The sequence below is a fragment of the Siphateles boraxobius genome, unplaced genomic scaffold, assembly GCF_051911475.1.
Source record: "Siphateles boraxobius isolate OS27281-9 unplaced genomic scaffold, OSU_SipBor_1 65, whole genome shotgun sequence".
In the NCBI taxonomy this organism is placed as follows: Eukaryota; Metazoa; Chordata; class Actinopteri; order Cypriniformes; family Leuciscidae; genus Siphateles; species Siphateles boraxobius.
In genome coordinates, this window is record NW_027509192.1 from 6,932,276 (window position 1) to 6,948,389 (window position 16,114).

The following is a 16,114-nucleotide window of genomic DNA, read 5'->3' on the forward strand; positions in this document are numbered from 1 at the left end:
CTGGTTTTGGTTCTCACATACACATTCACACATGCACTTAGGCATTGCTGCAGAGACCCCCTCTCCTTTCTCTTTGGGTGTAGACTTTGCTGTAGCATCACACTTGAATTGGACTTCCCAAAGCTGAGGGAGAAGTCTGTCACTTTTTGGATCTGGGTGAGATGGGATTTACCTCTTGGCGTGTCTAATTTTGCTCTTAGAAGGTCAAGAAACACAGATAGTAGAGCATCTGTTAGAGTTGGATCATCATATTGAATTAATTTCTCTATCATCTGCTTTTCTTCTGAAGGAAAAGTGTGCCAGGGTTCTTCTGGTTCGTGGAGCCAGCAAAGACGTCAAGAACTACAGAGGACAAACGCCCTTTCAGGTATGATAACGTGTTGACTTGGCTACTTTTTAATAAGTGAATTAAACTATTTTTTTCACATAAGCGTGCGCATGGAAGTGTGTTATATTTTGTTGGTTTAGTGTTGGAAGAAATTATGAATGCAAAATGAACTTGGGTCTATTTGCAGAGTTCTTAATTAATTAGACGGAATGTCACATGAAAGCGCAGGCATTATGTAAGACAGCACTCAGAGAACAATGAGTGAGCATGAGGGTAATTAATCATTTTATTATGTTTGTTTGGTATCTTCAGATAATTAGGAGTTACATTTTGGAGAGGGGAAATAAAGAACGTCAAATCAGTTCTTATAGTTTTCTTAAATGTTTTAGCTGAAATAACCAAGTGGAGTTTTTTTTTCCCCTGGTAAAATTCTCTTGTTCTTGTGTTTGTTTTCCTAAGGAGTTTCTTTCTGAAATGTCAGATTGTGACATTCAATTGCTTGTCTGAGAGCAATGGACATGATCCAAGTCTGTGGCCATGGGCTGATGACAGTGTTCCGTTTACTGTTCAGTAGCCTTTAATAATGACTGTGACTCCAATGCCTCTAGTCATTAATTGTATTTAAAACTGAAGCCATTTTTGCACCAATAATTATTATTAGAAATATAGTTAAAACTGAAGTAATTTTATTATTAATAATCTTTGTAAAACTGCGGCAGTAGTCAGCGCGTATTCTAAGAAATATGTATTAAATCTGAAGTAATTTTGCGGCATTAAGTGTATATTATTAGAAATATAGGTTTGAATTTAATTTTTTTGCATATTGTCACAGACTTTGTCATGTTTTGACCAGAAAATTAAACACCCTGTCTGATGTTCTCACAGAAATGTATTAACTCAAACTTTTTCATACAAATAACATTAGAACAAAATCTACAGGGTGATTAAGAAAAGTGTATTTTAACTTCTACAGTCAGTACCTACAAATGTAACATATTTTTTTAATCTTCATTATGAGTCGGTTAGAGTTGCTGCGTGAGGGAAAAAATAAATTAATAAATATTTACTGCCTTGTGTTCATATCTACAAAAAATCGCGGTTGTCTTCAAATTAAATGGAGGCGGAATAAATCATTTAAATATTGAAAACTTAAAATTTAAATGTGAAAGATTTTGCAAAATTAAGCAGAACATTTATTAATTTATGAACAATTTACACACAAAAACAATCCATCTTCAATTGGCTGGATAGCCCCGCCCAATCCATACAGATAGCCACGCCCTATACTCACATCATTGGTTTAGACAACGTTGAGGTGTGAGGCTGGCCGGAATCCTTAATCAAACAGCAATGTTTTGATTGCACCTCAGAGACACAGTATACACTTTTCAGGGGAATAAAACTACAAATTATGTGTTTATTTACAGCTCGAATAAAAGTGTTTCAAGACTGATACAGGAACAAGCTTATGATATTTAATTTATATGATTGATTTTACATTGCGTTATAATATAATTGTAATATTTTAAGATCCAATCTTTTAAGTACCCACTTCTAATAATTTTTTTTGATTATTTTGAGTTCAGTTGCTATTAAATAGACATAATCCTGACCCATAATCTCCACCCCTCATATCACTATCATAATGAATTATTAAAGCTTCAAAGCAAATGCTGATAGCAAAATACCATGTACAGTAAACCCTTTAATAGCAAACACGCCAACATCAATACTGTACTAGACCACCCACATAATGAAAGCTTAACCCTTTGAAATGCAACCTCCTTGACACAAATAACTATGCTTTTTGCTCTTCGCTGCATCTTCCATTGCGTTTTTATTCATAGTTTGATTTCATAGTGCACAGACCTGTTCACCCAGCAAAAGCCTTTTACAATGTAGCATTCAGCATTTGTGCCATGTTTTTAGATTGTGGTTAAAGTTTAAACACCTTCAATGCAATATCCAGAGTGGAAAAATACTTGGTTTGTACAGTACTCAAATATATGTTGTTGTTTGTGCCTCAAGGAAAACTGTGGCTTTTATTAGCAAGATGGCACATATCGCAACAGTAATCCAATGGCAAACCTCCAAAAACATTAAAATAGAGCTGAGATCATTAGTTTTGCAGTCGGCTCTACAGTCAAACGCATTAAGTCAAACATTAGCAACACTTGCTGCTACATTTAGTGTTCATGGCTGGCCTCATTGTGATATTTGCTCAGTTTACAACCTCTAAAGCTTTGAACTGACCCTGCTCACTCCAAACCTGATGTAGGAGTGAAGTGTTTATGTAATGTACATATCAGAGCTCTCCTGATGCGTTGTTTAATGCGCTGTATTATTCATCTCATGCTGCTAAAATCATATTTCACGCCTCGGCGATCGCTCGATTACAACTCATTTAAGCAGCTCGTGAAACTTCAGGCTCTCCTCTGGCACGCTCCGATCTGCCTGGTTAAACAGAACTTCTCCCCTGCAAAATCGAAAAGTGTTCCGAGCAAATTGTATTACCGCTACCCTTTTACTCTGAGAACGATGATACTGGGTCAACTGCAAACCGAAAAGTTCCAGCTCTTACTTAATAATGTGTGTTCATACAACAGTACTGTTTGTGAGAATAATATTGAACAGTTAAACAAATTTCTTTCAATATTTGTTTCAATTCTAGGCCTTTACCGTATTGATTAACTTACTTTGCTGTTGTGTTTTTCTTCTTAACTCGCTCTATGCTGCAACCAAGCACCGTATTTCATTCGAAAAGGAATGCAGTTCCCCTCAAGCTCATTACGTAAATCTTAGCAACTTAATTTAGTGTAATGTGAATGAAGTTTGTGTTTTATCACTCTTTGGAATCTAGTACTCCAAAACCCACAAGCGTAATGCATGTTAGTCTGCCTTCGTGCACCATTTCAAACCTAGTTTTGTTCTCACGACCAGACTTGGTGACCAGACTGATGAGTAAATTATAGATCTTATAATAGACTGCGTAACTAGCTTTTTAAAGGGTGGTAAAATTAAAGCCATTAAATAGAAATGAACATCTGCTGAATGGGAAGTCGTGCTATTGAACAGGGTTTTTTTTTTGTTTCATTGCTGTGAAGGCCCTTTTGAGGTTACATTAAGCTTTGCAGGGAATAGTTCACTGAGGCTACGTTCAGACTGCAGATAAATGTGGCCCAAATCCCAAATTACTTTTGCTTACATGTGACTCAGATCTGTTTTTGTCATGACAGTGTAAACAGCACAAACCACATGGAATCTGATCTTTCAGATTCTGATTTGGGACCACTAGGACCACTTCCATATGTGTCCTAAGTCCGATACAGGTCTGGGGCCTCATTTATAACCATTGTGTACGCACAAAACAGGCCCTGATAGAGGCATATGCCACTTCTGACGCATAAGTTGTGATTTATAAAAACAAACTTGGCGGGAAAATTTGCGCACCTGCACGTAAACTCTGACCCATGCGTACAAACGTTTTGGAGATGGAGCAGTTTGGCGACACCGATGGTGAGCTGGAGTTAAATGTCTTTTTGGTCACTTTTAGACAGAAAATCTAAAGAAAATTGTACATATACAGAAAGATAATAAAAGTATAATTTCACTCAAAAAGCCTATCATTTGAAGCAAATATCCATCCCTTCTTAAATGTCCACGCCAGCGAGCGCGTTGGGGCGTTTAGTGAAACAGGCGCATATATAGCCTATCTAACGGCAGATGAAGTAAAGTGCATGTTCACAATAACAGTTTAAATAAATAAAAGAATGATTTAAACTATGATTAACTTCTGATATAAACATTTAGTTTAAATATGCCATTCTCGTTGATGGAGTTAAACACTGAAACTACATGAAATAATTACTGAGAAGTTACAACATTTTTAATATTTAATAAATAGAAATATTTTTGTGGAGGGAATGCTTTTGAACTCTTTTCCTCTGGTATGTGTTTTAACTACAGAGATAATTGCTTATCATGATAATAGCAGATTGTCTGAGAAAATAGTTTTGTGCAAATAATGCTCAACAAGGTCTATCTGTTTCCATTAAAAATATAAATCAATTAAAAATACTATTTGGCCAATGGAAAAGATTGAGAAAAACTGGTAGTCAGTGAAGGACAGTGATGTGTCAGAGCTCTCAAGCATTACTCTATATACAAGCAAAACATCATAAATGTTTTAAAACTTTGTCTTTTCATTCACTAAGGACTAGGGATGGCCCGATACCGATACTGGCATCGGGGATCGGGTCGATACTGTCCTCATATACTCGTACTCGTACTCATAAAAATTCGCCGATACCACGCCCCGATACCACGTACATTTTGCGAAACGAAACTGGCCGCCGCGAGTGCTTTGTCGAGGTGAACTGAGGCATAGGGACGTGCACTCCCAACGCAAAAGAGTGCGGCGCGGCACTAGATCTGATGGCCGAGCGCGAGCGCGGGCGCGGGCGGTAATGCACTCACTCTGTGTGTGCGGGTTCCGGGAGAATAAAACGATTCGCGGGACTCCCGCAAACTAGAAATATCTATGAATACAACATATTAAAACTAATAGATTTTCATTCATCTGTTGCAGAAAAGCAAGAAGAACAACTAAAACAAAATAGAAACGATTTACAGGCCAGAGTTTCTATTCATAACATGTTTGCAGCGTTGAGCGATGTAGCCAATCACAGACATGTGTGTTGATTTCTTGAACGCAATGGCTAATCAGAAGCATTTAAGATAGACTCCCCTCACTGCTCAAAACTTTTTTGTTCAGTGCTGAATTCTGTATGCTGGCAAATCCTCTAATTATAACAAACAAAGTGTGGATATTATGAAAGATTCATTGTGCAGTCAGCTTCATTGATAATAACAGATGTGTGAGATCGCGATGAACTGTCAGCTTTTTAGGAATTAGACTATTAAGGGAGCGCACTTTGGGCGCATTCAGTCATGTCAGACCATGCACGCAGTAACTGCTTGTTTTTATGTTAAATTAACAGTGGTTTGTGTGTTAATACATTTATTATTTTACTCATTATTATTTATTTTTAGACTTGTTAAAACAAGCAGAGAAGAAAATAAAAACAGTCTTCTAACCTGTGTTCTAAAATAGTCTTCTGTCTTCTTTTCTGGGAGCCTATAGTTACTTTGGCGGTAGAAATATCGGTATCGGTACTCGATATCGGCAAGTACACAAATGTAAAATACTCGTACTTGTATCGGTTTGAAAAAAAATGGTATCGTGCCATCCCTACTAAGGACTCATTCAACTGATAAAACGATATAATCTGCATCTAGGTGTTATGTGACTGGTCTTATTTTTAATTTAGTCAGTCTGACTGTAAGTTTTCAGACTGTTTTATGCAGCCTCAGCCAAAAAATGGAAAATGGATAGAAAAATTGTGAAAAAGCCTGTTAATGAATGAATCTATTATGTTATATATGTGTTTTTTTCAAAGGTGGCAATAATTGCTGGAAATTTTGAGCTTGCAGAGTCCATAAAGAATCACAAAGACGCTGATATTGGTAAGTTGGATTACTGCACCTTCCTTGATGTTTATGAAAACCACCTTGTAACCTGTTTTTGTTTTTCATGAATACCAGAAACGTCTCTGGTTACGTATGTAACCCTCGTTCCCTGAGTAGGGAACGGAGACGTAACGTCGGATGACGACGAATTGGGTTTCGCTTAGAAAGCCTATCAACTTCGAGTATTACAAAACGAGCCAATGGCAAAGAAATGCCATGGGTCTGCGGAATTTGCATTGCGTAACTCCGCCCCACCTCGTGGGTATAAAAGGAGGAAGCCGGCAACATGCAGATATGTTTCTTCGCTGAGGAGCCAAGACTGAGCTCAGGCGATCCCCGCGGTACAGCGGAAAGTGGCAGGCAGACGTAACGTGTAACCAGAGACGTTCCCTTTCGTTGTCACTCCGAGTTACGTCGGATGACGACGAATGGGGTTACCAGTCTAATCACGCCACCTTCTCAGCTGTCTTCCAGTGCCCTGCGTAAATAGAGATCCCTGTCATAGACTGGACGAAGGACTCCATTTAACACAGGAATACCAAGGTACACTGGGAAGCATATCCCAAGCTAAGGGGAAGTATGCAATTAAAGCCAAGCCAGAGGGGGGGAACTTAGAGAATACACATATGACCCGAAGGAAGCATATGGAAAACACTGGGGTGTCCAGCCGCAGGTGGAATATTTCAACCCCAGGGGTGGCAAGGTGGTTTGCCAAGGGAAAGACACATGCTCAAAGAGGCTTACAATGGAAATACACATGTGGGGGTCGCTCAGAGGAGGGACCATGCACACGGGAGGCACCTAGCCGACGCGCAGGCAATAGACATTGGCGCCGACGTCAGGAGTGCTGGAGGAGCTCAGGGCTTTCGGGGAAGCTCACCTGAGGAGAATATCGCACGTATCCAGTCCGTGGAGTGGAATGGCGAGCAAGCGAAGACACCTGAGCGGGTCCGGTACTAGCTGGTTGAAGCGAGTACATGAGAGGACACAGGCTCAACTCGGAGATTATAGAATCTGGCGAATGTGTTAGGTGTCGCCCAGCCTGCAGCTCTGCAGATGTCTGTTAGCGAAGCGCCATGCGCTAGAGCCCAAGAGGACGCCACACTCCGGGTGGAGTGGGCAGTCAAACCAAGGGGGCACGGTCGACCTTGCTGCTGGTAAACCAAAGCAATGGTTGCCACTTTCCAGTGGGACAACCTTTGCTTGGAGAGAGCCTTTCCCTTCAGCTTCCCACCATAACAGACAAAGAGCTGGTCTGAGGTCCTGAAACACTGCGTTCTGTCTACATAGGCGCGGAGAGCGCGTACTGGACAGAGCAGTGCCAAGGCTGGGTCTGCCTCCTCCAGGGGCAGCGCTTGCAGGTTCACCACCTGGTCCCGGAAGGGAGTGGTAGGAACCTTGGGCACGTATCCAGGCCGGGGTCTCGGGATCACGTGAGAGTAAGCCGGCCCGAATTCCAGGCACGCTTCGTCAACGGAGAATGCGTGCAGGTCCCCTACCCTCTTGATGGAGGCCAGTGCAACCAGGAGCGCTGTCTTCATAGACGGGAATTCAAGCTCGACAGATTGCAGGGGCTCAAATGGAGCACTCTTCAGGGCAGTTAGAACCACTGAGAGGTCCCAAGAGGGAACGAGAGGAGGGCGAGGAGGATTTAGTCTCCTCGCTCCTCTCAGGAACCTGATGACCAGGTCGTGCTTCCCCACCGACTTACCTTCGATGAGGTCATGGTGTGCGGCAACGGCGGCAACATAGACCTTCAGGGTGGAGGGAGACAGCCTTCGCTCCAGCCCCTGTTGAAGGAAGGAAAGCATAACGCTGATCGAGCATCTCCGGGGGTCTTCTCGGTGAGAAGAGCACCAGCTGACGAAGAGGTTCCACTTCAACGCATAGACATGTCTCGTGGACGACGCCCTAGCGGAAGTGATAGTAGCCACCACCGCTGGTGGTAGGCTACTCAAACCTGCCTCGTCCCATCCAGGAGCCACACGTGGAGGTTCCAGAGATCGGGACAAGGGTGCCATAGGGTGCCCTGTCCCTGAGAAAGAAGGTTCTTCCTCAGAGGGATCGGCCAGGGAGGTGCTGTCGCGAGGAGTACTAGTTCGGGGAACCAGGTCCGGTTGGGGCAGTAAGGGGCAACCAGGATGACGTGCTCCTCGTCCTCCCTGACCTTGCGCAAGGTCTGCGCAAGAAGGCTCACTGGGGGAAACGCATACTTGCGGCCCTGCGGCCAGCTGTGCGCCAGAGCATCTGCGCCGAGCGTGCCCTCGGTCAGGGAATAAAACTGGGCGCAATGGGTAGAGTCGTGGGAGGCAAACAGATCTATCTGTGCGTCCCCGAACTGGTCCCAAATCAGCTGAACCGACTGGGGATGGAGTTGCCATTCTCCAGGGAGTGGCTGAAGCCGTGAGAGCTCGTCGGCTGCACAGTTCAGCGCTCCGGGAATGAAAATGGCTCGAAGCGACCTCAGATGCTTCTGACTCCATAGGAGGAGGTGGCGAGCGAGTTGTGACATACGGCGGGAGCGTAGACCACCTTGATGGTTGATGTACGCTACAGTAGCGGTATTGTCTGAACGGACTATTACGTGTTGACCCCTGAGCACGGCCCGGACGCTGTGCAGGGCAAGGCGTACTGCCAACAACTCGAGGCAATTGACATGCCATAGCCGCTGGGGTCCTGTCCAGGAGCCCGCAGCAGCATGTCCATTGCACATGGCGCCCCAGCCCGTGGTGGAGGCATCTGTTGAGACAACAACATGCCGAGTCGATGTCCATACCGAGAAAAGAGATCCTTTGCACGGGGCAAAGTTTGCTCTTCTCCCAGTTGACCCGAAGGCCCAGACGAGCTAGGTGCCGAAGCACTAGGTCCCTGTGTTCGCAAACCTGATCTCGAGAGTGAGCTAGGATCAGTCAGTCGTCGATATAACTCAGGATGCGAACCCCGTGTTCCCGAAGGGGAACAAGGGCAGCCTCGACGACCTTCGTGAAGATGCGAGGAGACAGGGCTAGCCCGAAAGGGAGAACCGCGTACTGGTATGCCTGCCCCTCGAAAGCAAACCGAAGGAACGGTCTGTGTCGAGGACGAATGGAGACATGAAAGTAGGCGTCCTTCAGGTCGATCGCTGCAAACCAATCCTGGGGCCGTATGCATTTGAAAACGCGTTTGGCAGTGAGCATCTTGAACGGCATCCTGTGAAGGGAGCGGTTCAGCACGCGCAAGTCCAGGATTGGCCGTAACCCACCGGTTTTCTTGGGGACAATGAAATAGGGGCTGTAGAAGCCGGACCTCATCTCTGCTGGAGGGACAGTCTCCATTGCACCCTTCGCCAGCAGGGTGGCAATCTCTGCTCTCATGATGGGGGCATTGCCACCGACCAATGTGGAGCGGACTCCCCTGAAGCGGGGAGGAGACCGTGCAAACTGAATCGCATAGCCGAGCCTGACGGTCCACGCGATGCAGCGGGACAGACGGGGAAGCTTTAGCCAGGCTCCCAGGAACTGAACCAGCGGGATCATGGGAACCACAGGCGTCCCCCCGGAGGGGCAGTGAAGCGGAGTAACTGGCCCAGACGTGGACTGCATAGCGGCCCGGTGTGGGGGCACAGTTAGCAACCGCGCCCTGGCAGAGGGGGCCAAGGGAGGACCAGGCTGGTCGTCCCGCGGGGGCCTGCTCTCCCAGGGGTCTGGCGACAGAGGGGGACAGGGGCGAAACGGTCCGTGGTTGGGACGCCGTGTCAACCGCCTCTGGGACAGAGGGGGGCGAGGAGAGCACGGCTTGTGGGCGGCGCTCTGTGTCGCCCGAGAACTCTGTGAGCTCAGGGAAGAGGGGATTGTTTCTGTTTTTAACCACATTAGGGTGCTGCGGGGAGTGGAGAACAAAAGATTCTCCCCCGGCCCTCCACCGGGGGAAGGACTGGTCCTGCTACCACCTCCTGAGAAACAACCATCATCCCTGAGCAGCCCGTCTCAGGAGCGCCGCCTGGCCCGGCGTTTAGCGGCTTCTTACGGCTTCCTCCGTGACCGGCCCTGGGTGGAGGCTGCTGCGTGGTCCGGGCGGGAGCCGCAGGAGGGCGCCCTCGGCAGGAAACAGGTTGAGGCGTCTGCCCGGCCGGCTGGGTGGAGGCAGCAGCGGGCTGGCGGGGCAGAATGTGTCTGATGGCCTCGGTCTGTTTCTGGGCAGTTTAAAACTGTTGGGCAAAATCTTCAACTGCACCGCCGAAGAGGCCGGCCTGGGACAAGGGGGCGTTAAGCAGATGGGTCCGCTCGGCGTCCCGCATGTCAGCCAGGTTCAGCCACAGATGTGTCTCCTGGACCACAGCTGTGGACATCACCAAACCCAGGGAGCGCACGGTAACCTTCGTCGCCCGGAGAGCAAGGTCGGTCGTGGCGCGCAGCTCATCAAAGAGCCCTGGGTTTGTCCTACCCTCTTGCATGTCTCTGAGCATCTGGGCCTGGTAGACTGCAGAGTGGCCATAGCATGCAGTGAAGCAGCTGCCTGTCCCGCCGCTCTGTAAGACTTCGCCACCAGGGTCAATGAAAATCTACAGGCTTTGGATGGGTGCTTAGGCTCGCCCCGAGAAGAAGCACTCTGAGGACATAGTTGCATTGCAACAGAGCGTTCAACCGGGGGAAGCCCAGTGTACCCACGGGCAGCTGCCTCATTGAGGGGAGGAAAGGCGGATGAGACCAGCAAGCGGTCCCGAGAAGACAGGGGGGTCTTCCAGGACTTCGAGATCTCATCATGCACATCCGGGAAGAAAGGTATTGGGGTTTGCCGAGGACGAGGGTCAGCGGCCTTACCCAAACACCAATCGTCCAGCCGCGAGCGCTCCGGACAGGGTGGAGGCCTCCACTCAAGTTCGATGCTCGTGGCTGCCCGGGAAAGAATGGCCGTCATCTCCGGATTAGACTCGAGCACAGCCGTATGCACACCGGAAGGTGGCAGTGGTGACGAGCCTTCACTTCCAGAAGACTCAAACCCACCTAGTGATGCTGCAACAGACATGGCATCTTCCTCTGTAGCTTCAACTGAAACACGCGGGCCACCATAGGGTAGACCCGCGGGAATCAGCAGTTCACTAGCGGGCACCGTCATTGAAGAGGGGGGCTGGGGTCGCGGACACATAGTCGGCGCCTTGTTCCAGACCGTAATCCTCAGGTCACCCAGGCCACCAGCCGCAGGACGGGGGGTGGATGAGGGGACTCTCACTCTTGCGAGTTCACGGAGTCTCGACCGTAATGACGCGATAGTCATGTTCCCACAGAGAGAACATGAGTCATCCACGAGCGCTGCTCTAGCATGATAAATGCCCAAACATACTATGCAACGCTCGTGCCCATCAGAGTCCGATACCAATTTGCCGCAACCAGAAGTACACGGGCGAGACATCTTTAAAAAGACGTGCCACGTTTAAGCTCTTTTAGTGAGAGAAAACTCAAGTGTTGAAGCACCCGGGGAGAACGCACCGACTGGCAGACCACTGCAACAGATCAGCAGGAAGCACGCTCTCGCCGTAGATCGCCGTCACACCAACACTCGAGGTACTCGTTTGTGAAGCTGACAATTCAGAGATGGCTTGTGGAAAGAAGAATACACTTGGCTCCGAAGCGAAAACATATCTGCATGTTGCTGGCTTCCTCCTTTTATACCCACGAGGTGTGGCGGAGTTACGCCATGCAAATTCCGCAGACCCATGGCATTTCTTTGCCATTGGCTCGTTTTGTAATACTCGAAGTTGATAGGCTTTCTAAGCGAAACCCCATTCGTCGTCATCCAACGTAACTCGGAGTGACAACGAAAGGGAACTTTTCTTACCTAGATACACATGCAATGTAAAAGGGACAAATATTAAACGAAATTTGTATCCATGTACTGTATGTACATGTATCTGATTTCAGACTAACCAGTCCCATTGGCAATAAGCAACAAAATATAATGATAATGTGTGCACACTAAATTCCAGGCGGAATTTTTGAATACTGAATTGTGATACACTGTTGGACATTTTGGGCCTGTTCCACCTGGTCACATGTGTTTTTACTGATCGGATAGCTATCTGATTTTGTTAAAACGTTTCCATTTACCCTTGGCCACATAAATGTTTCTCTGCAAAACGAATATAAAATCGATCTTCAATTCCAAGATTTAACGGAATTGACGTCAGTGAAAGCAACAGATATGAGCTGCATTTTATTTATCATACCGCAATAAGAGAGAGCGCCATCAGCACTGGCAAGATTATAATTTAGTGTTGCTATTTTTAATATAGATGATTGTGTGTTGCGTGTCTGCGACTTACTTGTTTCATTTGTGTCAGTTTGCGTATTGGCTTGATGAAGAGATACTCAGCTACTCATCTGCGGCTATGCATGTTGCAGTAGCACTGTCATATCTTGCTATAACATGTTATAACATGCTCTCACACTTTATTTTTTAATTTTTTTGGGAGGAGTAAAATTGTCATATGTGGTTTCAACAACCAGATCCATTTACACTTGTCCAGTTTTGTCTGGAATGCATCTCAAACCACCTCTTGAAGTTGAATGATCGAATTTAAATCCAGTTTTGAAAGCATTTCGGAGGGCATTTACACCTGGTCTTTTTACGATCGGATGGCTATCGGATCAGAGAAAACGCACAAACTGACCGGGTGTAAACAGGCCCTTTGATTGCTTAAAGGGTTAGTTTACCCAAAAATGGTCATTGGATTCACATGGACAATTCACATCGAATGGATTACTTTAATGATATCTTTAATATCTTTCTAGGGCTTGGAAATGCAGTTACGTAGGTTGTCAATAAAGGGACAGAAAGCTCTCCGATTTCATTAAAAAGATCTTCATTTGTGTTCTGAAGATGAACAAATGTCTTACGGGTTTGGAACGACATGAGGATCAGTAATTAATAACAGAATATTAATTTTTTGGTGAACTAACCCTTTCAAATTCTATCAGTGCAGGCCAAATGCTAATAGTAGTTTGTAGAACAAATATAGACTTTTGGTCAACTGAAATTGCTTGATTTCAAGCGATTGCGCAATGCATGCACGCTTGCACTCAGAAAGGCTAAAGCTGAGCATTTCCTTATACACACATCTCACAATCTAAACAATTCATAAAAATTTTGGAAAAGTGTTTAATCATTAACTGAAAATAATAAAGGTATAGAACTTCCATCATGTATTAATAAGGGCTTTCATTCAATCATTGATAAAATACATTTTTTTAATTGTTCATAGCTTCAAAAAACTTCATAGCTTCTGTTTTTTTGTTTGATTCAATTAATGGTGCTCATGTGAACCCTTCGATTGTTCAGTCAGAGAGCTTTGTGTCTATTCAGTCAGAGAGCTTTGTGTCTAGTCAATCATTCAACTTTTCACCAACTGCAATCTCTGAGGTGTGAAAAGCCCTTAAATCTTTAGATGTTTAAAAATCGGCAGGTTCTGATAAATTGGAATCTTACTTTTTAAAGCTAGCTGCTGATTTTATTGCCCCACCTCTGACTCATATTTTTAACCTTTCTCTTGTCTTAAATGAAATTCCACTTATGGAATCAGCTTTTGTTCTTCCCCTGTTTAAAGGTGGAGTTCCCACACACCCAAATAAATACCGTCCCATTTCCAAGCTGTCAGTCTTGGCCAAAGTACTTGAAACATTTGTCAACAATGAATTAAAGGACTTTCTGTCTGATAATAGTACCCTGTCTGATTTTCAATTTAGTTTTAGAAAACAACATAGCACAACTACGGCAACCTTAAAAGTACTAAATGATTTTATTGAATCTGTTGATAACAAGAAACACTGTGCAGCCTTATTCATCGATTATTCAAAAGCATTTGATACTGTTGATCATACCTTACTGATACAACGACTGTCAGTATTGGATTATCTAAACATACAATTGGTTGGTTGTGGTTACACGTGGTCTGCGGTTGTGAGGCCGGTTGGATTTACTGCCAAATTCTCTGAAACGCCTTTGAAGACGGCTTATGGTTGAGAAATGAACATTCAATTCACGGGCAACAGCTCTGGTGGACATTTCTGCAGTCAGCATGCCAATTGCACGCTCCCTCAAAATCTGTGGCATTGTGCTGTGTGATAAAACTGCACATTTTAGAGTGGCCTTTAATTGTGGCCAGCCTAAGGCACACCTGTCCAATAATCATGTTGTCTAATCAGCATCTTAATATGCCACACCTGTGAGGTGAATGGATTATCTCGGCAAAGGAGAAGTGCTCACTAACACAGATTTAGACAGATTTGTGAACAATATTTGAGATAAATAGGCCTTTTGTGTACATAGAAAAAGTCGAAGATCTTTGAGTTCAGCTCGTGAAAAATGGGGGCAAAAACAAAAGTGTTGCCTTTATAATTTTGTTCAGTATATACATGAATCTTCACAGTGTTTACATGGTTCACTGAGGTTCATAACAAATCTTAAAACCCTCTCTCATCATTGTGTGTTGTATGCTCGGGTTGGATGGTCTGCTTTTTCCATCCGAAGACAAAAACACTGGCATGTTTTTATTTATAAATCTATCCTGGGTCTACTTCCTTCATATCTTTATACCTACATCTATAAAAAGTATGTTTGTAGCTATAGCCTACGGTCCCAGGAATTATTCTTCCTGTCTGTTCCAGTGGTAGGTACTGAATTAGGGAAAAAGGAATTTAAATTTAGCTGCTCCCTCTGCCTGGAATAATTGGCAAAGTACGTTGAAACTTAGGGAGCTGGTTTCATTGGACATTTTCAAAGTAGTTTTTATCGATTTGGAGAAAGAAACATCGGGCTATAGATGTTTTAACTAGTTATGTATTGAAATTTGATTGGATTTGATTTGCTTGTGTGTGTATAAGTGTATGCATTGATGGATGTTATCTGTTAAACTCACACGGCCAGGACGCTCTTGTAAAAGAGATTCTTAATCTCAATGTGCTTCTTTTTCTGGTAAAATAAAGGTTATAATAAAATGATAAAAATTATCTTCAAAACAAAGTTTGATTCAAGTCAATCATGTGTGGTTCATATTGGATTAATTGCTGAGGAATTATGTTTGATTAATATTAATACAGTGCTGCCTTGTTCTGTAGATGTTTTGAGTGGCTGTGATTGTGTTGTGTCATGCAGCAGTTTAGCTTTAAATTTGGATGGCTAAATTACACGTCGCTGTTAGGCCACAGGAACACCTATAAAGTCTTCATTGAAAATGAGCATGACCAAATAATGGAATTAATTTAAAATGCTATTCCTCAGCAAACTGCACAACAGAGTATCATATTTATTAAGGTGTAAGATATGAACCAGTTGTCAGGCAGGCAGCTGATGCTGCAGGTGCAAAAGTTGTACTATGTGCTAAAGGCTAACATAAGCTAAAATGGGCTTCCTCTATTGTTGCTACTGAGACAGCAGACGTCATCTCCAGCGGCTCCTGTAATTATGCAGTGTTATAATGCTGGGCCTCAGCAATTTGCGTCTCTAGGGCTCCTGAAGTGGTTTACTTTAACTTACTTGTGCGTCTGAACCTTTAGTGAACATGCATGCTCTCTTTATTGTTTTTAGGGTCATTCAAAGTTATTTAGCATATGAGCAAATGTAGTTTTAATACAGCAGCTATAAATATATAATTGCAACTGTGTATATAACTTCCTATAGCTTTATATAGTCAAGAAAAAGTCATGATTATGCATATTCGGCAGAATATTTTGGACATAAACAGATGATAAATTATTTTATTTTCTACCTCACACGGCACTCTCTGCTCCCACAGCTCTAACACGTGTAGAAGATGTCAGTGTTAATTTACCAAAAGTAAAATGCATCTGTATATTTTTCTGACACTCTCAGCCACACTCTGAGGAATCCAGTGATTGAATGTGCTCGTTTCAATTAACGGACCGCATAATCATCTGCCCCATTAAAGGCAGGGAAGGCACAACAGATTTAATTAATCATTAGACATCATTAAACTAAAGGATTTAGATAAAATGAAGTCTGCTCTGGGTAAATCCGACTTTGAAGGACTTCACACACCACGGATATGTCCGTGTATAATGTAGAGTGGAGATAAAACAAAATAACTCATTTACATGTTAATTATTCATAACAGGCATTTTGCATGTACATTTTCACCGACTTTCACATATAACACGTGTTCCATGTGCATTATGCTTTTTTAAATTATGATATTAGTGATGATATTAGTATGATACTTTGGCCCTGAATGTTGTATGCACAGGCATTGCTGGTTGTCGTTGCACC

The 16,114-nt window shown here is 44.1% G+C and overlaps 1 protein-coding gene across 5 annotated transcripts in view; it reads left to right on the forward strand.

The window, feature by feature from the left end:
• shank2b (SH3 and multiple ankyrin repeat domains 2b) overlaps positions 1-16,114 on the forward strand; it is a 127,519-nt gene that overhangs the window by 50,261 nt on the left and 61,144 nt on the right. For all 5 annotated transcript variants that reach the window (XM_077210522.1, XM_077210523.1, XM_077210524.1 and 2 more), the window contains 2 exons: positions 290-367; positions 5,788-5,854. In XM_077210522.1, coding sequence (XP_077066637.1) covers positions 290-367; positions 5,788-5,854 — 145 coding nt within the window. The remainder of the gene's footprint in view (positions 1-289; positions 368-5,787; positions 5,855-16,114) is intronic.